Below are 23,713 nucleotides of genomic sequence, written 5' to 3'. Positions count from 1 at the left end.
TTTGCATAGTAATGTCTTTTACCAATCGCAAAACTCAGGTCAAACTCTCCGTCTTTTATGAGTGGAGCTAAATAGATTATAAAAGCCTTGTGTTAAGTGGCTGTGAAATCTTTAATGTTTAGCTGCTCACTGACGACCTGTACAATCAGTCATATTTCCGGAACCCTCTTTTTATGGTAAGACCCCATGTCTCACCTTTTCAATGACGTTGATCGATACTGCGGAACAATTAGTCCCAAACTCTGAGATAATTGGTCTCTTTACTTCAAGTCAATGATGAATAAGAGCTTTCTTGAAGCTTCAACGTTCATTTTTCCTGATAAAAAGAAGTGACGAATTCTTTCCTTATTGTTAAAACTAATTTAAAAAAATATGCTGCACGCATTTCTTAACCCAATCCATCATATTGCGATAGTTTTGCTGTATATTCATGATTTATATCGCCAGGACAACTTCGAGGGTCATAGGGACGCGCAAGGAAAGGTTGTAGCCTAAGGAAAAGGGCACGTGTTTTGGTGATTTGAAATTAAAATAAGCCGATAGTGCGATGTCAATATGTATCCTTTTAATCTTCCGCTGGTCACGTGGCTTCTATCAGACGCCAAGGCATTTTCTTTTCCATACCCTCATCGTGTTTTCAAAGTGAGGAAACTATCCCTACCTGTATCTTACTATTTTATGGTTCTGAATTAGCCACCAATATTATTTTATATTTCGTCGCATTTCTGGAATTTTCACGAATATTTTGTTGCTTTTGGCTGTCTGGTAGACGCCACGCGACAACTTGAGGTACAATGCGTTGCATGCTAATTGCTTTGCGATATTGCAAAGTATTGGAATAAGTTTAATAATTTAAACAATCATTATTAACAGCTATTTAAAGCATTAAATTTGGGCAACGCGACTTTTTGCTTCACGTTAATGATTGTATTCACTATATCAAATGAATGAAACTGTCATTGCTGTAAAAAAAACGTGTGTTAGGTATTTTCTTAATATGAATATCTCCATTATTTTTATTCGTATATTTGATGCCGTACTTGAAATTGAAAATTATATGAATGATTTTTTGTATTTAAAACAGTTATATCAACTGGATTGTATTTTCTTTAACTATTGCTAAATGGTGTCTGCGGGATGCCGAGCGACAAATTGCGTACCAAAATGTGACGCGACTGACGGAGGGTTAATAATGATAAAACGAATCGCGCTCATAAAAATTTTTCAACATATATCTGACAACGGTGCATATATCTTAAAAGGAATTATTGGCAAACTTAATAGAAATCAAAGGCTCCACCTTGAAAATACATCCCGTAAAAAGCCGTTTTTGTCTGGTTGAAATTTTGACTTCATCGCACGTACAACTTAAGTTGAACTCTCATTAGAAGGAACATGTGGATAGAGATAGATTGATTAGAGACTGATTAGAGTGCTCAGTGGTATTAAAATCTTTGATGTTTTACTGCTAATTTACGGTCAGCGCAACCTGTCATATTTCAGGAGCAGTCTTTTTGTGGTAAAACGCTATCTTTTCAGCGCCTTATCTTTTCAAGAACATCGATGGATCCTGCGAAACAATTAGTCCCAAACTATGAGATAATTGGTCTCCTTACTTCAAGTAAATGATAAATTAGTTCCTGAAAATTCAATTTTCGTATTCCGTGATAAAAAGGTGACGAATCCTTTCCTTGATGGTTCTGCTAATAAAATAATATTATGTACTCATATGGAAACCAAACTCATGCATACAGAGATATATTTTCTTCATATTTATGATTAATAAGCGAATTATATTCAATACAGATGCATTTGTGAATGTTTAACGTATTGCAAACTAGTATAGTCCAGTAGGTGTTCGGATTCGTTTGCCTCTAGCGAGAATTATTTTTCTCATTATTTCTGTGTCCATTCAATCAATACCAACCCCTCAGTAGGCTTTATTAGAAACATTTTTGCTGGAAATGAATCATAAAATATGCCATCTCTGCTATTAAAACACTGACTGTTTTAAAGATGAAGGAATTTTACTGCAATTGTAATTTTTCCGCATGTATTATAATAGATGGATTGAAACTATTCAAGCAATATAGCATGTGATATGCTCCTCAGTTCAGCTGAAAATTCTAAGAAATACAATGGTACTGCCGTCATAAAATATAGAATTTCCATTATAATATAACCCATACTTACTTTCATATTCCATTTTATGGCGTTGCATTCCTCCTAGGTATAAAGAGCTATTGTAAATAATTAAACCTTAACAACTTATAGTTGCTGAACAATTGCAAATTATAAAAGGTTCATATTCTCTAATCGAATTTTGTGATGTATTCTATGTTTACGGTCAACGGGATATAATCATACAAATTCTTTACTATTCTAGGAAGCGCAGCTGTATCGAATTCTTTTTCGAATTTCCATGGCATTGAGACCTATTCACTCTAGAAAGAAAGATGAATTAGGTGAAAACCCCTCAATTAGATGTAATCTTTACATTTTCTATCTAGTACCTGAAATCGTTATTCCATTTCGTCTCACACCCGGTATGTAATCATCTAATTGACTTCGGATTTTCATTTTGTTAATGGATAATCGTAAATGGAATCTCCTAATCCTGAATGGGAGTAGCATCATGCTAATTTTCTCCCATTCTCTGGGCAAACTGAAGGACTTTAAGGCAAAATAATTTATTACATTTCTGATAACAAGCTCCTATAAAAGGTAAAAAGGAAAATAGAGCATTTAGCGTGTGAATTTCCTTTGCAATGCATGACGTGGTCGTAGCTTTTAAATTTCTTAAGGTTTACAGAGAATATTCTTTCGTTAACACATGTAATGTACAGAGAAAATTTCTGGGCGGAAAAGTGAGGTACATTAAAAAGTTATATAAACAGCGAACCATGAAAATCCGATCATCAAGTTGTCTATTCGCTCTCTAATTGAACATTACTGAATTAATTTAGCATCAACAAAGACTTTTTAAATTTTATATTCAATCAATTATTTGGTCGTTTCGCTTGATTAAAATCTAAGAAAGTACAAATTCTGGCTACATATTCACCTTTCATATGAGCATTGAAGCGGAATATTACCCAATTATACAATCATATTTCTCAATATCATTAACATTACATTGCGAGCAATTTTTTCAAAATGCATTGGTGCTGAGAATTATGAATGGAAAAAAAGTTTAAATCTAATGCGCGTAGTCTAAAATTAATTTTCCGTTTCGTTTTAGAGTCGATAAGATTGCAGAAAATTAATGACATGTTATGTAATTTCAAAATACTGAGGAAGGGAAAAACTCAAAGAGCCTTATAAATCGAACATCTTATTGTTACGGTCAGGATTTTATCGGCGAGGCTGTAGCTGATGGCTATTTTACTATTGTAGGTGTATCATGTCATACCACACAAACCAAATTGAGTTGAAATGCGTGCGATATAAACTAATGCTAAACATATATTAGAGCCCAGCGTATTGCATATACCTTTTCTCTGAGTAATTTTTAAGTAATAAATGATAATCGTAACATATATTGACTGAATGTCATAGTGCTGTATAGGACCTTGCTTTTGTATTTTTCAGCGTGGGGGAATCTATTTCAGAGTGCAAAGTTTTTAAACTAGTATTTTTCACGCCGTTACCTTTGATTTGCTGCTTTGAAGTGTCATGAATAACAAGAAAAATTGCCTTACGGTTGCATTAAAAAAAAAAACCCATTCCCTAACTCATTTTCCGTCTCTCTAAAAAATTTATTGGTTAAATCGTATTTACAAAATTTACAACTGTGCTTTCAATTGCTTGGCTAAAATTTAGCAAAAACAATTCTTTCGCATTGAAAATGGCTAAACTCTCGTCACTTATAGACTACTTAAATGTACTCAGCATCATTCTTGGGTTGTCGCCAATCAGCACTGCGAAATCAGCCCGAAAAAGCTACTGGTTGATTAAGAAATGGGGGAGAGCCATCACATTCTACCGTAACCTTCTGTTTAGCCTAAACATCATCCTCACCATCCTCAACATTGTCACTTTCATTTCTCATTTTATGGGAAAGAAATACGGCCCCACGGTCAGCTGGGTGCTACTCTTCTGGAGAACTTGCTACGACTACATCTCGCTTAGCACAATAATGATAACATTTTGGCGCAAAGGGATAATAAATCACACGGTGAACACTTTACTTCGTTTGGACGCAAGATTAGGCCTCTACAGTGGTGGCTGGAATGATAAAACTGCAATATCAATGATCTTCGGCTCCTTATCTGGTGCTCTCCCTTTTGTCGTGGCAATTTTCACGATTGTTACGAAATGTAGGAATAGGATGAGTATACATCGAATTTACCAGCCCATAATAGTGCTATTTAACCTCCTCGTGGTCCTCATGGGTGATCTTCAGTTTCGGATGTTGGTTCTCTTCACGGCAAGGGCCATTCGAAGGATTCGAGATAGGATCAAGATATTCTCGGATTCAGATGGAGGTAATTCAAGACATCGAAGCGAGCGTGGGAAACGATCGCTATCCGTCGCTGATGAGTCGTTCCACATAGGCAGCAGTAGCGATCGTTGGGAGCAGTCCGATCGAGTACTCAAAGAGTCAGGTGACTTTATTCGTCTCCAGGATTTGATGAAGATGCAGCTCTCTGTATTTCGTTGCAAGAGGAACATTGGGAGGGCCTATGGTTGGCAGATACTGTTCAAGTCTATCTTCGACGTCTTTAACACCACATTCTTCTCTTACGGGATCCTGGACGCCGCAATTTCTGGAGATGTGGCCTTCTTTGGGTACCAGATCGTGTATTTCCTCGTTTGGTTTGTTTTCTCCACGCTTATTGGATTGGTGTACAAGGTTTCGGCCTGTGAAGAGTTGTACGAAGAGGTATGATGTTTACTCAACCTCTCGAATAACAAAATAAATTAGTGGCTTCTCAGTAATGTAGCCATTCATTTCATGTAGGAAGTCTGAATACCTTTTAGTACCTTTGTAAAACTCAAATATTTATGCAGAAATGTATCATTGAGGAGTTTATTTTTCCTCACACATCTAATATGATAATTACTTTGAAAGTAACATACGCTTCCTAATTTTCTCTACTTTGACTGTATATGTTAACTGATTAATGACCTAGAGTACCCTGCCAGCAGGTAGCGCTTGGCTTAAATAAGGATTATTAATACCCTATCAAACGAAGGAAACTTTCCGACCATCGGCATTTTTAATAGGTGATTATTAAGAAATGTTTCCCAGTGCTCTGTGCCTCATGCATGCATTGGTAATCTCAGACGATTTAAAACTCCTATCTACTCGTATAGATACTAGTTCCCTGTGACGTCACGTGTAGTGGCATCGGATGGGCGCCAATCTGGCCTTTTTCAGATGAGGTTAAAAGTGACCATTAACATTCGTCGAAACTGGAATTTCTAAATCTAATAAGTTGTATATTATGAATACTACACTAATGGTGAATCGCAATCAATGCCGTTCGTTCTCTTCGATGAAGGAAACTACCCTATGGTAAACTATATTTTGAAGGAGAATCGAATCTTTAAGTATAATTTATTTTGATTTCCTCTATTTAATTTCTTGGCATTTATGATTTTTGTTTAAGTAATGCATTATCTGATTCTCGAATAAGTTACAGTTCATCAACTACATGAAAATTATCACATTCCATCCGCATTTCTTGGTCTTTTTTTAATCGAAATTGTTTCTCCTCATGTATTTTCTTATGTAAAATGTACACAAACAGGAGTTTTCGTGGCAAGGGTGGTTAAAATAAGCAGACATCATTCCGAAAAGTTATAAGAAATTTAAAAAAATGTTTTTATCCGATAATGAGTTTCTGATAGCTTACATATTTCACATGCATTCTACATATTTGCTCAACAGTTGCGATAGTTTTAACCTTGCTCTACACTACTGTGAGTTAATACCCTCAATTGTATGTACTTCTTCTTCTTTTAGATGATTTGTGACGGATTTTTTAATTGAAATACTGAACTGTTCATGAGAATTTATACACCATCAGCTTATCTAAAAAAATTGATTACCAGGAACACATCTTGCTTTTGCTCTTAGATTTATGGAAAATTAAAGATTCATAGCTTTCTATTAATGGAGTATTATATACTTCTGATTATATCATTGAATTCTTATTTAAATTATTCTGCTAACTATGACCATACTTTGTTTGCAGGAATGCCAAATGAGAAAAAAGATAACAAAAGGAATCGTTGCCCGTGCATATAGGGATCAGTACAATATTGTGAGTATCCGAATGAAATCCAATAAGAAATATTATTTTTTATTAGAAGAACTTTCGTGGGCTAAAACTCTGAGAGAATCTCATTTTTATGGAAAACGTTGATAATTAATCCTAAATAAACTGAATTGGTTTGTTCTATACCGATACAAATTTTTCTATGTTATATTTAAGACGCGTTATAATTTTTTCTCACTTTTTTACTACAAATGTAACTTTTTCTCTTCATGCATTACACAGTTATGAACTGAGTTTTTGAATTTTATTTGGGAAGGACGCTTCCTTTTTGCTATCATAGCCCGTTTTTTATTGCCTGGAAGATAATAATGTGTACCTAAAGATACATCATTTTAAATTTTTCCTCTTAATCGATGAGGAAAATCGAGACTTACAGTTCCGTGTCATGATGAGGCCGATCAAAAGATAAGCTGTAGTCATTACGAACAGTTTTGAGAGGTTCCTTTCTGTTTTCCCTGAAGGAATGAAATTCTTGTAATTCAGTCACATTCAAAACAGTTGACATAAGTTGGACCTTTGCACATAATAGCCGGTAAAATGTCCAAATTGAGTTGGCCGTATCGTCAAATTGTAAACGTGTATTTTGACGAAATCACTCAATTCGTATTCTAGCCGTCAAAATGTCCCTCTACTCGCCATTATGGTGCATCATGCTTATACGGAGCCACTTATGTTCTTTCCGTTTCCTCCTTAGATTTTCATGAGGATTTTCTCGCTCATATAAAGGTTCGTGATTTTCATGTCGGTTGGACTTATGGTTTCGTTTAAAAAAATTTTATAATTTGTAAATTTGGAAGTTATAGTTACTTAAGGTATGTGTGGTTGACCGCTTAGGATTGGTGTGTATTATATTTATTTTTTCTTGCCTTGTACCATATACTCTTGAGTAATTAAAAAAAAAAATTATTTATCTGTCCTAGCTAGAAACAGGTTATTTCCAAAAAATAGTCTGGAACAATTCAAGTCTCACTAAGTCTTATTTACGAAATTAATGTTCCTTCGATATGACCAGATGAATAAATAAGATATGAAATATTGAATGTCGTAGCGATCAGTATAAAAATTATTCCTAATGGCTTGTTTGATGCTTGATTGGGTTGCATTTAAAAACTATCAAAGTGCACTCAAATACGATCAAAACCATTACCCTTGTTGTATGAGCCACATGCATATTTCTGTTTTTTTTTTTTAACAGCAGCTTTCCCTCTTTTACCAACAACTTCTGCATACCAGCCGCCCTATGGATTCTAAGGGGTTTTTTGTGCTAAACTACAGGTTTCTTACTTCGGTAAGGTCATGTATATAGATTCATTTTATATAACTACTAGTTTTTTTCTTGACCTGTGTGAAGCATAATATCACTTTTTCATTCCTTTTATGATCACCTGGCATGTTTTCTTATTTTACTCAAGTAATTTATTTTAAAACTTCACATTAAATCTTACGGCCGTATTGATAGATTTTCGCTGAAACACGCTAGTAGGGGGGAAACACACTAACTTAGTCGGCTTCTAATACCTTTAAGTCTCCTACTAAGGTATGGTATTCATGGATTCTTTTAAGTAAGCCACTAAGAGCTACTAACTTAGTATGCTACTAGCAAGCGCGGCAGCCGATACCCGGTAGCGATTTGTTTTTAACCCGCTTGGATACGCTTGGAAACACTGCATCCGACTCCTCCGCGGCGCCGAAAATTCGTAAAAACATCAAACAAAAGATATTAATTCAGTAACAAGCATCGAAATTTCTACTTGATAATGGATAATTCGATGTGATATCGCATTGCAGATACATTTTTTGATTGCTGTACACGCAAATGATGCTGTACCATTGGGAAAGGATAAATTTATGACTACTACCGAAGCATTTGTATGTTTGAAATGCAGTTATTCTTGTAAAAACGGCCGGGTATTCCTTGATGATATATATTGCATATTTTTTACACTTCCGATATTTGTTTTCACTAGAGTATGCATTATGAGTATGTAAAAACATAACTAAGAAGGATTTCGTTCTTTCCCGGCGAATGCTGTTGATGAAATCTTCTCGGGAAATCAGCCGGGTGATGATGGCCATTGCTGCCAACGTTTCGATGGCCTTCTCTGCCATCGTCTTCAGGGCGAATGATGGACCTGGTTATTGCCGGGCTTATATACGCCGTTGGGGAGGTCAGGTCGTCCGTGATTGGTCAGTTTTTTTAGAGTCCTCTCCTCCTCTCAGCTTACCCATTCTTTTTATGATTGGGTTCCACGATTTGCTAAGGTTGAAACCCGCGTCCCTATTCATTTTATTGTTTGTGATTCGTATTTCGATAGCTTCCTTTGTAAGGTGGTCCCAATATCCCTTTGCCTTGCAGAGGATTTTTGTTTCATTGAACTTGATGGTGTGATTGTTTTTAATGCAGTGGTCGGCTACGGCAGATTTTTCCGGGTATCCAAGTCTAATGCACCGCTTATGTTCTGATATCCTGGTTTCAATTGTTCTTCCTGTTTCCCCAATGTAGCTATCTCCACATTCACAGGGTATTTGGTAGACGCCAGAGGTCTTGAGTCCCATTCTGTCTTTGACCTTCACAAGTTGGCTCCGTAGTTTTCCTGGTGGCTTGTGAATTGTCTCAATGTTGCGTTTTCTGAGAATACGAGACAATTTCCCCGAGATTGTGGAAACATATGGAAGAGCAGCCTTGGCAATGGGCTTAGCTTTGTCATTATCTTCAGGAGCCAAAAACTCTTTTGTTGCGCGTTGATCTTGAAAGGTCCTTTTAAGGGCCTTCATAATTTCTGTCTTCCCATAGCCGTTTCGTTGGAATGTAGTTCGTAAGTGGTTTATCTCTTGCGGCAGGCTCTCCTCATCTGCGATGCGTTTGGCTCGGTGAAAAAGTGAAGTCAACACTGCATTTCGTTGAGATGGGTGATGGTGGCTAAGTCCGTTGAGATATAGATCCGTATGCGTTGGTTTGCGGTATACTCTGTGACTTAAGCTTCCGTCTTCTTTTCTGCGGATAAGGACGTCGAGGAATGGGAGGCACCCATCTTTTTCCATTTCCATAGTAAATTGGATATTGGGATGGAGGCTGTTCATGTGCTGCAGGAAAGCAGGTAGCGTCTCTTGTCCATGCGGCCACACGATGAAGGTGTCGTCAACATAGCGGAAGTAATATTTCGGCTATATATAGCTACATTGGGGAAACAGGAAGAACAATTGAAACCAGGATATCAGAACATAAGCGGTGCATTAGACTTGGATACCCGGAAAAATCTGCCGTAGCCGACCACTGCATTAAAAACAATCACACCATCAAGTTCAATGAAACAAAAATCCTCTGCAAGGCAAAGGGATATTGGGACCGCCTTACAAAGGAAGCTATCGAAATACGAATCACAAACAATAAAATGAATAGGGACGCGGGTTTCAACCTTAGCAAATCGTGGAACCCAATCATAAAAAGAATGGGTAAGCTGAGAGGAGGAGAGGACTCTAAAAAAAACTGACCAATCACGGACGACCTGACCTCCCCAACGGCGTATATAAGCCCGGCAATAACCAGGTCCATCATTCGCCCTGAAGACGATGGCAGAGAAGGCCATCGAAACGTTGGCAGCAATGGCCATCATCACCCGGCTGATTTCCCGAGAAGATTTCATCAACAAAACATAACTAGCAACGTCAGTATTAAACACATTTACATTCGAAAAGCAGAAATACACCTCAATGTCGGAGTAGAAACGGAAAATTTTGCAATGCAGAAATGAATCATAAAGAAAATAACGTTAAGGTAAATGTGTGAATGATACACATTTATTACGTTACAAATACCTACGTGCGAGCAATCAGTAACATATGTTTGCTACTCCTAAAATGTTATAGTTAAGGAAACAACAATCTGCCTCGCCACATTAAAATTTTTTAAATATTGACAGCGTAAAAGTGCGGAAACATGGGGCATATAGTTAACTAGATGTGGATAATGTAAACAAAAAAACAAAGCACGATTAATCTAGCTTGTTTTACATATGTATTGCTGATAATATCACAAATAGCACTACATCGCACAATACATTTCACTTTACATTTCACGAGCTGTCTTTATGATACTTATAATCAGTACATTCCGAATCAACTGATTCAATGAAAAACTTGGCTCTTAGTTAATTTATAACACTGTAACGTAACACTAATAAATCATGATAATCAGTTTTCCAATCACTCCGCACAAACTAAATGAATTTGCAATCGTTGAACTTCGAAAGGATTCTTCATATCTCACTTCCCACTCATCACTTACGATTTAGTATCAGTTCATGTTATTTCACATTATTATTGCGTAGACAATGAAATGAATAGGCTAAAAAAATTCTAAACCACTTATAGTAACATCAAAAAACTTCCCATTTCACTATCACTCGTACCGTAACCAAAACAAAAACCATAGCGCAACGAAATGCGTGGAATGTAAACACTGGCGAAAGCTCACGATGAAGTGACTAGAATAAGTAATAAAATCAAACAGAACTTATAAGCGAGCAAACGAATGAAAATTAATACGCGTTTGCTGTATCGCTAAAGAGAAACTATTTCAAATATGACACATATCCCCTTCGCAACAGTTAGTAGATACCTTGATCGATTTGTATACGGTTGATTAAACCAGAATGGAATTTGTAGAAGCTCATACACTCACAAATCACTTCACTTGTCACTTCACTCTTTACTTCATAGTTTTTATGCAGTTAATTCACTTAGGGGTTAATAAATTTACAAATTCTGTACACTTTCACTAGAGGCACAAGTTCACTGCACATCGTACTTTCCTTGCAGCTATTAAAAAAAACTTTCAATTCCTGTCAGTAATTACACTACATACGTTGCCTGCCTTACTTGAAGAATGGATTTTCGTGTTCCATTTTGGCACAAATGCGTAAAAAAACTATGAGAGTATAAAAATAGAACCAGAGTTAGTCATCCAAAACGGTCCGCCATATTTGGTAGCTCTATTAGACAAGGCCGGAGGGCGGCTAAGAGGCAGCTGCTAAGATAGTAGCATACTAAGCTTAGCAGCCCTTTGTAACGATCTATTAATACCATTGTGCAAGTATGCTACTACTTAGAACGCTACATAGGCGTTGGTAGCTTACTATGAATCCGGCCGTTAGTTTTTAGCATAAACCTTATCTTCTCCTTCTACGGGAGCATTTGTGAAAATTTTCGAGATAAAACATAAATATTGGAAGTGAGAGGCTCAACTTGTTGAAGCGGTGGGTTTGTTTCATTACTCCTCCTGTCCATGGTAGCTACAATTTCCTCATGTACGCTATAAAGTATCATTGAAGTTTCTGTTTAAGTCCTGAAACTGAGTGTCAAACAAACGTAGAATTTGCTCCAAACCGCCAAAGAGGCTAACGTTTTATTATTGACTAGCCGGCCATCCGGCGTATCTCGGGAAGGATAGTACACAGAGAAGTTGGAAACTTGGAACTTGGAATTAATACTTTTGGAGCGTGTCAAGAGGTGTGCCTGCCCGGCAGGATAACCAACCACAGAAGGGGCGGTCTGCGGTGATTGGGGGCCCTAGGCGAGAGCTCATGATAGGTCCCTTACTGGAGTATTATTGGGTCCTACCTAGGGCTGTGCGAGACTCTCGACCTCCCGAGAGTCTCCACGGTCGAGACTAGAATTTCATTTCTCGCCTGGATCGAGTCTTGACGAGAGTCGAGAAGTCTCGCCCATTCGAGATTTCTCGACTCCCGTCGAGACTCCCGGCACCTCGAAAAAAATAAAACTATTTCTATTTTAGACATTGAAATTAATTTAACAAAAAGATGATTTTAAGATATGTTATACTCGAGCGCTGTGAAGGACCTCCTAAGCTCAGGGCCCTCGGCGATCGCCGACCAGCCGACCTGGCCAGGTCACCCCTGGTTGTATGACGTGACGTAACAAACAGTAATGAAAAAAACGACGCAAAGGACGCGTCCGACGCAAACCGAAAGTAGCACTTCAGGGTTTGAAAGTATGACATGCACCTATTTACTGACTTTAGCCTAACTCCAAACGTGCAGCCGTAAAGAAATGCACAGCGGACGGACTAACAGACGTCCTCTTTTATATATACGAGCACAACATTGGAAGTAATTACACTATCCTCTGTTAAACGCACATGATGACTCATACTTACGTATCAACAGGAGACTTGAACGTGGAATCAGCCGCATTTTGATAAAAGTTATTAAAAGAATGCGAGATATTGTTGCAAATGAACAAATGTATCAGTTTGTGCGCCGTTAACGTCAGAAATATTTGCCGTTTTTTGTTTTTTTTTTGTTTTTTTTTAATTATTTAAAAACCAATTTCAGGAAACAATAGCAATATTTAGGAAGTAAGATATGCCGTCGCATGTTCTCTGATAAATTCTGTGCATTTTGGTACCTCATTTGTAGAGTTTGGTTGCGTATAAGTTGAGAAAAAGGTATCTATACAGTATAAATATATAAGGAGATAGAATAGATAGATAAATATATAGAAGACGCAACGGAAAACGCTTTGCAGTGAGGTTTGGTTGCGAGGTACCCTCGCGGCGACCCCCTGCTGTTGGGCGCTAACGAAAGTTTCAATAATGAATTATAAGGTTTAAAATAGAGGCTTCTTTCATTTATTGTTTCAACGCTGAAATCGTAGTGACTAATCCGCGAAGTATTATGTTTCATCTTGCCCTGCGCATTGGCTCCCTATCTCTTGATATCCATGTCTGATTGGGTATCGGGTTGGTGTGGTGGCTAGAGTGTTGGCTTCCCACCCAGCGGGCTCGGGTTCAGATCCCGGCAGTGGCAGAGAATTTTCAGAGACTGCTTGATCCCTGCTCGAATGCTATGTGGAGGATATTTCAAGCGCAACACTTTGTCCGTCGGATGGGACGTCAAGCCGTGGTTCCCTTGGCGCCTTTCGTTAAGAGCAGGCTAATGCCGACGCGGCCGCGTCGGGCGCGGGTTTCTCTCCAGCCTTCCTTCCATACCCTTCCCTCATGGCGCAAATGACCTCAGCTGTCGGTCGCCTCCTCCAAAAACCAAACCAACCAACCAAACCCATGCCTGATTTATAGCAAAGAGCCTGGAGGACGATATCGTAATCTGTTTCATTTTTTCAATATACCTGTATCTATGGACGAAAGTAGAAAATATACGTGTTTTGAAATTGTAGGCACATGAAACCACATCCTAACGATATATTACGATGGACTCATTCACCAAAACTCGGTTTCAAACTTTTCTTCGTACCGTCCTTGAATACAATCACTACAATGTATTTTTTGTACAGCAAATTCCCAAGAAGATTGTTTTTAATTCGGATATGTTAAAGCACTCGTTATTATTATATATTTATTGTTATAATAGCTTAAAGTAATCGCTTCATCACTTTCATCCAGCTTCATAGTCGCCATTGTTCTACAATGTTAGCAAATGTCTTTGAAGTGTTTATTTTGAATTGTTGACTTGTAGATGACCCAATATTTGATTATTTGCAGCATACTCCATTAAATCTTTTTCTACTTTCAGGTCACGGCGGTCATAATCACCTATATTTTTATTCTACTTCAGTTTCAACAGTATACGAAAGACACCAGCTCCATATTTGACATAAGTAAACATAAATTGTAGTGCTCGTATTAATAAAGGAATTTTGCATGGTGGGAAATTACTATTATATGTTTCTGCTTAGTCTCAAATATGTGAATTAATAAGTTTTTCAATCATCTCAGATCGAGTGTACCAAGAATTTTGACTGGAAAGCAGCCATTTATTGTTGGAGAACATTTAATGATTCATTTATAATATCAACATGAAAAATTCTGCATCTGAAAGAGCCCATCCCTACGTCCCATTGCTAATTCAGGGATGTTCAGGAGCATAGTTCAGGTATTATGACTGACTTTACACTCTTTGTTTACAAATATTTTAGCTTAAGGGTAAAATAGCAAATTCTACGGTATAAAATGCTATCGTTCTTCAGCCAGGAAAATTATATTGGATGAGCGCGATCATTCGTGAAATTTCGTTGCGTCGAGGCGCTGTCGCAATAAACACGACGAGAAATCCTTTTGTAGCCTTTCGGAATGGAATAAAAAATATAGCAGAATGTTTCCCCGTATTTTTGTCGCGTTTTCCGTTCCACTAATCGCAATAGACTAGGAATACGCTGTCTGTAATGCTCGTGAAACTGTCGTCACTAAAAAATGAACCAACGCGGTGGAAAACCCGTGAGCCAATTCAATTAATCAACCCTTTGAAAATCTAAAGAGGGAAGCCAAAAATCGATAATAATAATTCTAAGTTTGCAATGCGACACTGTATTATATGACATTACTATGCGATAGCGATACTCAAAGGTATTTTTTATGTGAATAAAATTGCCCATAATAAGGCCTCCACTCCAAGATGGTGATTTATGAAGGAAATCACATGAAACTCAAATGCGCAAGTAGTTTTTATTCTTAGTTGGATTAGTTAGTTAGCAGTAGTTGATCGTCTTAGTACATGGTTTGCGTGAGTAATTCGTGAAGCAAAAACGGTATCTATGCATTCCCTATTGAAGCGATCCTCCTTGGAGATGCATGACCATTAAGGCGGGCGGCTCAAGACGTTTAATCGATATTGACGGGGTGCCTCATATATAAATACAAATATACATGTGTGACTTGGGCTACTGAACTAAATGAACCCACCCCTATTCCTGAGTGGGACCTGTTCATTTCTGTGAAAACATTGTGCTCTGCCCAGGGAATGGCTGCTTTAAATTTTTTTTCTCCAAACTCTCCGCATATAACCCGGAAAATCATCAATCCCTATTCACTTCTATTTCTAAGATATGCTGAAGAATGCATTTTGAAGCAACTCTTCTTCATTTTTTTGGAATAGGAATGTTTTATAGTTTTTTTCGTACGTTAATTCTATTTCACCGTTGAACACATTATATCCATCTATGATAAGCATCAATTCGCCTTTAATGACACCAAAATATCGTGAAAGCGTTTTGGATGTCACCGATTGTAATTATCAAACACTGATAACCTTTGGAATAGAAGAATACTTAGAGAAAACTGTGTTTAAAAACTGAAGAACTTTCCAAACAAGTACGAATTTAATAGCTTCGCTTTGAATATAGTCTTTTTCTATTCCATCAGGTTTAATAATCGTCTGTAGAGAACCATGACTATATATCTTACGGATATCCCCAATAGAATGAGGGGCACATATTTCGAATTGCACAGCTGATCCGTTTTCCCGTTCGCATTCTTTGAATTCGCCAAACATAAGGCTTTTATTCATACCAATGGCATAGTCCAATGCCTCATTTATTCATTAAAACTGTATCAATTATCAATCGAAATTTTCAGTATTGATATAAACTTAAGAGTATATCTTTATATTTCAGGCAATGAAGAATTGAAAACGAAATTAGGAATATGATATGAATAATCTTCGTTACATATAACCACAAGCGTGAGTTACTAGTCGAAATTGAAAATAGAATCATGGTTTTACAGATTGTTGAAGACAAAATTTAACGTTTGCACTAGATGTAGGTAAAAGAATTATCCCATAACCTTCTTTCTGCCTACACTATGTACCTAATGACTGTTCTAATAAATACTCTTCATCGAGAAAAATATCCTGCCTCTTTATCCTGTTTATAAATCGTATTTTCTTCCTCATACCTCACTTACGTAGTAATTTTGAACCTGGCCAGTTGAACCAGTAACATTTAACCTGCAGTTTAAATGCTGAAATTCATTCGAAATTAATTTAAAGCTTTTGGGTATGTTTTCCATGCAATGCATATATATTGACACTTGATTGCTAGAGATAGTTTCTTTTGATGAGAATGAAAAAATAGATTAATTTGAATCCTAAAGTATTATAATTGGAAGAAAAGTGGATTAAAACAATGAACAAAATAGCGGGATACAGCATTCACTTTTCTGCACAATGATATTTCAAACAGAAGTATCTTAAAAAATGACAAAAATGAAACTTCTTTACGTCTTTGCGTCTTTACAAAGGAAGGGAATTTTAATAAACCTATTCAAAATCCTCCGCTACAATTTGTCTGTGAGGGAAGATACAAATTTATTTGATTAATAATTTCAGGCTATTTTTTCATTCATGAGCTGTATTTTAATGAATACTTTTTTATAATTAATATTTATTAAAATTTTATTAAATTAAACTTTGAATTACTTTTATTACTTCTTCAGATTCATTAGGTGCTTGTTAGAATTAGTGCTTTAATGCACTGAAATATGTGCTAAAAATAATTATAAACTATCCATTGTGTAGGATGTAATTTTATTTATTTCAACTAAATACAGTTTTTTGGCTTCAAGCCTATTAGTGTCAATTAAGGTTTTCAGTTTCAGTATATTTTTACAGACCCAGAAATTTATGTACAACTCTCAGTCATTGCAGTTATCTCTCAGGTATTGCTAGAGTCAATCTGCTTGCCCTAAATAATTCTTTTCACCGATGCAATTGCAAAAGGTATAATTATTATGGATGTATAAATTAAATGGTTTGTTAAGTAATAAGCAACGAATTTTTCAATTATCGTGCTATAGCTTTATTCGAATTCATTCTAAATTTTTATTATGTGAGCATAATTTTTCAGAAAATATACAAAAGATTAATGCTTAGAAGCTAAGAATGAAGTTTATGTTGAAAGAGTACCTCCGTCCTAAACTATCTTAGATCATTTTGTTTCCCTTCCGTAGTTTTTATTTGTATTTTCTACCTTCATTGGCATGAATTGCAAAATAATGAAAAGATAAGTTATCACTGCTGCCACCATCTGAAAAAATAAAAGAGACATACATCAACTACTTGCTGGGAGTATTACTTTCGTATTCAATTTTGATCACATAACCGTGTTTTACGTGAAGCTTGTCGTATTATTTGGAAAGTATAAGGCTCCTCATTAGACAAATCGGTTCTCTATGGTAAAATGCTATGAAAAGTATAGTAAAATTTCGTTCCCAAAGATTCTAACACATATTTTTACAATTTTTAAGTTCTTAACCAAAACAATTGTTATTTTATTGAGAAGCTTATAAACATAGATAAAATTTCAGAATGTTTTTGTCATGGAGTCATTTTTTGGTTTCATGATACTCATAACATCGAGACTATGTATTATGCTATGGCCTTAATGTTCCTTATTTTCAGAATCACACCACTAAAGTTAAATGAGAACGCACTACAAGCGAATAAGTTAAAATAAGTCTTTGTTATAAAAAACATTTCTAGATTCCGCTTCACTCAGTGAAATAACTAAAATATGTATCCATTTTACCGACCGATTTCAAAACAGTGCAGTCCATTCTGAAGACTCCACAGGCAGTGAAGAAAATTTTCCCATGGTGCATCTGGCTGATAAGGACTCTAAGCTAAATAAATGAGAAATAATTCAGTGAGTGAAAATTATTGACGATTTCTGTATGCTATTGTACATAAAATCACAGCTATTCATATGGATAATTAAAATGTAATTCATTACTTTCACAGAGCGTTTTAGTAATGCTGGCTTCTAGCGATATGCATGACCTGCTACACTAATTGTTTTACGAATATTTTTTTCTGGGACACATTGCCGATGATTTAATGTCCTGCATCGATCTTGCTTTAGTGGATAAAATAGAATTTCCATGAAACTCACTAACTTTTAGTTTTTCATATCTTCATATCTTTTCATATATCATTCCATCTCCATTTACGATTACGCTTTTTAAGATAATTTTAAATATAAAATATATTTCATTTTAAATGTTATCACCAACATTGTTTGGCCAGCATGCTTAGAATGAGCTTAACATGCTTAAGAATGCTTTGATGCAGTTTTCCATTTAATTCTCATTTCAGAAAACTCATTTCGCAAAAACTCATTCCCATTTTATTCAAAGTGGACTTTTTTTCTAAAAAATATTTTTCCGATTCTTATACTTATTTACTGTTTAGGTATTTGATTCTTTCAATAGAGAAGTATTTTTTTGCCAGAGTAAACTGAAGGAAATTATCCAAGCAGTAATTTTCTACAAATGATATGAAGACTTGGGTTGTGTACGAAATCCTTCATGACTCCAATTCGTAAGGTCTACAAAACTTCAGTTTTTATAAAGAATTACCTTACCTAAAACGAGCACCTTTTTCGTTGCTTTGTGTTTTTACGATCACGGATGATTAAGTTACGTACTCACCTACAATTACTAAGTGGCTAGCAAATTTACAGGTGGTTTTCCAACTTTGAAACTTTTAGGAATGCTAATTAGAACATCGAAGAGGAACTTGTAAATGAAAATTTCTATAACTGCGACTTTTTCCTAAAATATTTTGAAACCTTCATAATAGGTTAATGCACGAAAATCTATTAAACATTATTTTTTGGGATCCATTATATTAGTAAATAATTGATACGATGCCCCCTGCTACGTAGTGATAGAGCTACAAGTAATAACCATGCCTGTTACGTCACTGTTTACCATTGTAGTAGAGAGAATGTAGAGACTATCTCCAGAGAACAATAAATAGATTATATGTACTGGTAATATTTTTGAAAATTTTTACAGCCATTAACAATTACTTAAAATAGTGTCAATTCATGGCACACATGCTTTAACGAAATTAATCTTCATGTTCGCACCTGATTTTTGAATTCAAAGTGTAATATGAATAAGGACACGACGAAAAACTTTAAATTGGATAAATAATGCAGTTTCATATTGATTAATTACCTCTCGTCGAGTACTCCGGTCTCTGGTTTTGAGAAGAAGTCCTATTGCCATTGCACGCGATCTTTCGTCCTGAAAAATAAAATAATAGTTCATCAGTAAAGTGATAGTTTTTCATAAGCGTATGCAGTCCCTGTAAACCATCTGGTACAAAATAGCTATGACAGCAAGGGCTGAATGTAAAAAAAAACTCAAAATTGAGTTGATAGGATTACTTCTTTGTATTCAGGCTAAAATTCGTAGGAAATTAGATACAGCAGTAAGGATACAAGAATAAGAAATGCCTTTGCAAGGAAAGTGTTTATGAATAGGATTAATTGACTAAAGGATCCTTAAACTCCCGGTGTGAAAGAGGAAAAATGCTAGGTACGAAGAATACGATATATCATTTATCTGTCCTAGCAGATAGCTCCAGCGTCGCAAATAGTATCATTATGCCTAGTCGTATGCCCACGATTAATGCGTTCGATACATAATTTCCCGGTTACGGTTACGGTGGTTAAAGTATTGGGAAGGGCATATCATTAAGTCCATATCGTAGATGGTGTACAGCATTTGATTTGCGTTGAGATTTTCCTTAGTGGGATACTGAAGTTCATCACTACCATGAAAAAATAAGAAGCGTACAGAGTAAGTTTCAATTATGTATAGAATTTGTATCGATTGCAGACTCTACGCTAAATAGCGGCAGATCTATAAATTTAATGGTTTCAACGGCTAGTTTAAGGTTAGGTACACGATACATTGGAGTCTGCATTCAAAGGAAATTTTTCTTTTATCTCTCCCTTCTTGGATCTTCTGTGTCACACCAATAAACCGAAGAAATTTACGTAAGCGATAAAGGCAAAGTAGGTAAGGGGATTGGTTGATAGAATGGTGAGTTATAATTCTTGTGGCTCAGTGTAGGCTTGGAAACCAAGGCAGATATCGGTGAAAATACATAACCAACTATATATAGTTGGTTATGTATTTTCACTTACCTCATTCGATGGATTGCTTCCAGTAATATCAAACATCAGAAGTTGTATCACCAAATTATGTAATCAAGCACAATACTCACATTTCTCAACACTTTCTCTGACAGAATCAAGATCGAAATTGTCCAGAAAGCAAAGGCACCGTTCCAGAAAATTCCTAGTACCAGGACACTACTCATCGGCGTTTTGTTAAGTCCCAGGAGTATTTGAACAAAAAATGCTATGTGTAAAATCATTGACACAGTTGTGATGCCCAAATTGAGTAGTTCGAAGTCACCAAACGTCATGTTCATGTACTTAACGGTAGAAAGCAATTTAGAACGAACAATTGTCACATATCTAACGGATGGGACCAGCTTCTTGGATCCTATTCTCTCTGGTGACAGTTTATGGTCTTCAAAGCAGGAGTCTCCAGCTTGGGAGCATTTGAGTATGCTCAGTTCATTCATGGAATATCCTGACTGGCCAATCTCCTCAAGGTAGTGGTTCAGAACGTAAATACTTTGGTGAGTCACGCTTGCGAGGTTGAAAAACCACAGGTTTAAGGACGCTGTCACGACCGTGTACCACGCATTTGCAATTATGTTGAATGTATTTAATGCACTTTGACTCACTTCAATCGTTAGTGTTACGTGAATAATTATTATTACACTAACTTGAATGAACACGATCAGCGTGGAAACAGCACTTACTATTCGAGTATGCCTCAGACGGTTGTAGTCTTTGTAACCTCTCATCATTTGGCCAATTTCACCCAACTTTCGAAGCATTTTAGCATGCTTTGATGATTTCCTAAGAGGGAGAATGAAGGTCGTCACTGCCGCACAATACATAAAATAGTTCCACAGTACAATGATGAAGGAATTTTGGCTCAAATCCGTATCAAGGCTGAAGTACATCAATCGCATATAAATTTGGATTCCTGCCACGAAATGAATTATGGTTAGTGATACCAAGCATTGGAAAATGCACCCCCAGGAAGGTTTAGAACTAAATTTACTTCCTTTGGTTCTCGGTATCGCACCAGTAAGTCTCCCCAGCCTCAATATGGGCCAAATTGCGCCTAAGTAGCTGTTGGAATGAGTAGGTGAGGCAGTGATAAATCTTCCCATTGCTGGAAACGAAGTCTTTGAAATGTTGAAGGAGTTATTTTCGCATAAAGCCAAGAACAGTGTTGTCAAAATATCTCACAAAGTAATATTTTACATCAATATTCGTGTTCTAGGTGTGAAATGATTTCCTTTACGATTTCGTTATTCCAGTCAGTAATTTACAAAGAGAGTAAGAGGAACGATTTTCCACTTAGAATTCGGGATTCCTTATTAATGAAGGAATTTTCCTGCGAGTCACGATTGCTTCAATTCCCTTCTAAGAACTGATGTATCTTTTTAATTCTTATCGCTCTGATTATTATCAGCAAGGCATTCTTTGTTGCCAAAAAAACAACTAGACCCTTGTCATAATTCCCGTCTGAGTGAGGATAAGGCGTCTGATTTTTATCGTAAATGACACAAAAGGACTTATTTAACTTTGCCGATTAGGAGTTGGCACGTGAAAGCGAAAATTGTCACAAGTTTCTATAAAGAGGGTGGTGGTGACTCTTTGCTGCCAATCATGTTCGCTTTCTTTCATTTCTTAGGTCTGCTCTTTTCTTAATTTTAATCGTCATGATTGTTATCAGCATGGCATTCTTTGTTTCCAAAAAATAACTCGACCGATAGAAGCGATAAATGAGGAGAGATGTTTTGCCGATCGGATATATGTGGGAATTCGTTTTTCTCCCAAACAAAAAGGACATTAATAAATTCTAGTCCTAACTGCGTGAGAGAACGTAATTGTTTTTTGTGAATGGCTGGTGTCCTAAAACCCCCTGCCACACGCCTTTTAGGCGGCTTGCGGGGTATTATGTAGATGTAGACCCTTGCCATAATTCCCCTTTATGTTAGGATATTACTTCCGATAATTTCACCGAAAGGCTTTATTCACCTTGTAAATGATGGACTAGCTTGCGAAAGTGAAATTTTAAAAAGTTTCGATTAAGAGGGAGTAATTGGGAGAGATGACTTTTTCGTGGTAACTATTTCAGTAGCATGACGGATTTTAAGAATGCAAAATATTTTTACTTCTAAACATGTCTTTCATTGACCACGGCTAGCATCCTGATGATGCTAAAATCAGCAACCTAGCCTACCATATCACAAAAGTTAGAATCGGTAACCAAAATATACCATATGAGGAAACGGTAAAAAACCTCGGAGTTATATTCGATCGAACCCTTAGCTGGAAGCCTCAAACCCATTATGCGAGGCGTAAATTTTTGGGATCACTGCATCAACTTTTCAGAGCCAGAGAAATACTTACACCCGACATACGAATTTCCTTAGTAAAGACATTAGTCTTCCCTCACCTGGATTATTGTGCAGCCTTATTCACAAACCTAGACGACGAAAACAATTTTAGACTCCAAATGGCTATGAATTCAGCTGTAAGATTTATTTACGATTTAAAAAAATGGGACCATATTAGTAACTCTTACAACCGCCTTGACTGGCTTAAGTATAGAGCGTCGCAACCTTCTGATAATAACTCTAGCCTTTAGTGTCTAAACGACCGGTTACCCGCCATACCTGTACGAGAAATTCGTTAGAAAATCTTAAGTACATAATATACCTAACCGTAATCATACCATTATTCATACCTCCATATTCCAAAACATCACACGCCTCATATCATCAAATCATTCATATTAACCGCCTCACGAATATGGAACTCTCTCCCAGCCCAAATAAGAAGCAGTACAAATATAAATAGGTTTAAACATAGTACATATGGGTTTCTGAAGAATGTCCCCTTAACCTAAAGTTGAATATCTTTTGTTTATATTCATGTTTAGCCTAATTCTTATTACTATTATTGTTATTTTTATTGATACACGTGTGAATTAATGGTCAACTAAATTTATAATTGTGATAAATCACAGTGTTATCCTTATGTTATGGTTCCTAAAAAAATTTTTGTTTGACATAATTGTCATAACATATTATTACCCTAAATTCTTGTAATTTGTATGTTATATCGAAGTGCGATTATTTATTTATTTTTCTGAAAATATGGTATTGTTTTTTTTCATGCTCTTGGCGATCTGCACTGGTTGCATTTGTCTGTAATTACATTTATTTACTTTTTTGCTTCTATTTATCTACCAAGTTGAAAATGTGAAAAGCTGTACATTTATTTTCTCATGGGACCCAGTGCCTACGAAAATAAACGATAATATTATTATATCACATTCTCTCCCAATCCTCTCTTCTTTGCTATCACCCGCTATCACTCTTTCGCGAATTTGATGAACAGATATCAAAACAAATCAGTTCGCCAGTGCACAGATTTCATGCCAGTTCTGCGCTAAATACCATGATAAGAATAAAGAGTATTCCTAAAGGTGGGAATGCAATATTGCTTTTTATTACACCAAATTCCATAATTTTCAAGAAAATCAGATATTAGCCTTGCGTTTAATAATAATGTATTCATGTTCAATTCGGTCATTTACATATTTTTCATCGCATTACGTTAATGCAAAACGGCCCGTGAGAGTGTGTTTGAACCAAGTGATAAATTCATTTGAAAAAACTGCCTACGAAAGGAATTAGTTAGTAAAAGGTCAGTAAAGATGG

General features: G+C 36.2%; 1 protein-coding gene across 1 annotated transcript in view; it reads left to right on the top strand.

Annotated features, from left to right (window-relative positions):
* LOC124159822 (gustatory receptor 23a-like) overlaps positions 1-14,113 on the top strand; it is a 333,156-nt gene extending 319,043 nt beyond the window's left edge. The window contains exons 4-7 of the mRNA XM_046535730.1: positions 6,204-6,272; positions 7,483-7,575; positions 13,838-13,922; positions 14,041-14,113. Of these exons, the coding sequence (XP_046391686.1) occupies positions 6,204-6,272; positions 7,483-7,575; positions 13,838-13,922; positions 14,041-14,063 (270 nt within the window). The 3' untranslated portion in view covers positions 14,064-14,113. The remainder of the gene's footprint in view (positions 1-6,203; positions 6,273-7,482; positions 7,576-13,837; positions 13,923-14,040) is intronic.
* Positions 14,114-23,713: the final 9,600 nt, after the last annotated feature.

This window comes from Ischnura elegans, chromosome 5, assembly GCF_921293095.1.
Source record: "Ischnura elegans chromosome 5, ioIscEleg1.1, whole genome shotgun sequence".
NCBI classification, from domain to species: Eukaryota; Metazoa; Arthropoda; class Insecta; order Odonata; family Coenagrionidae; genus Ischnura; species Ischnura elegans.
The sequence above is the reverse complement of the archived record's forward strand: the minus strand, read 5'-3'. Positions and strand labels throughout refer to the sequence as shown.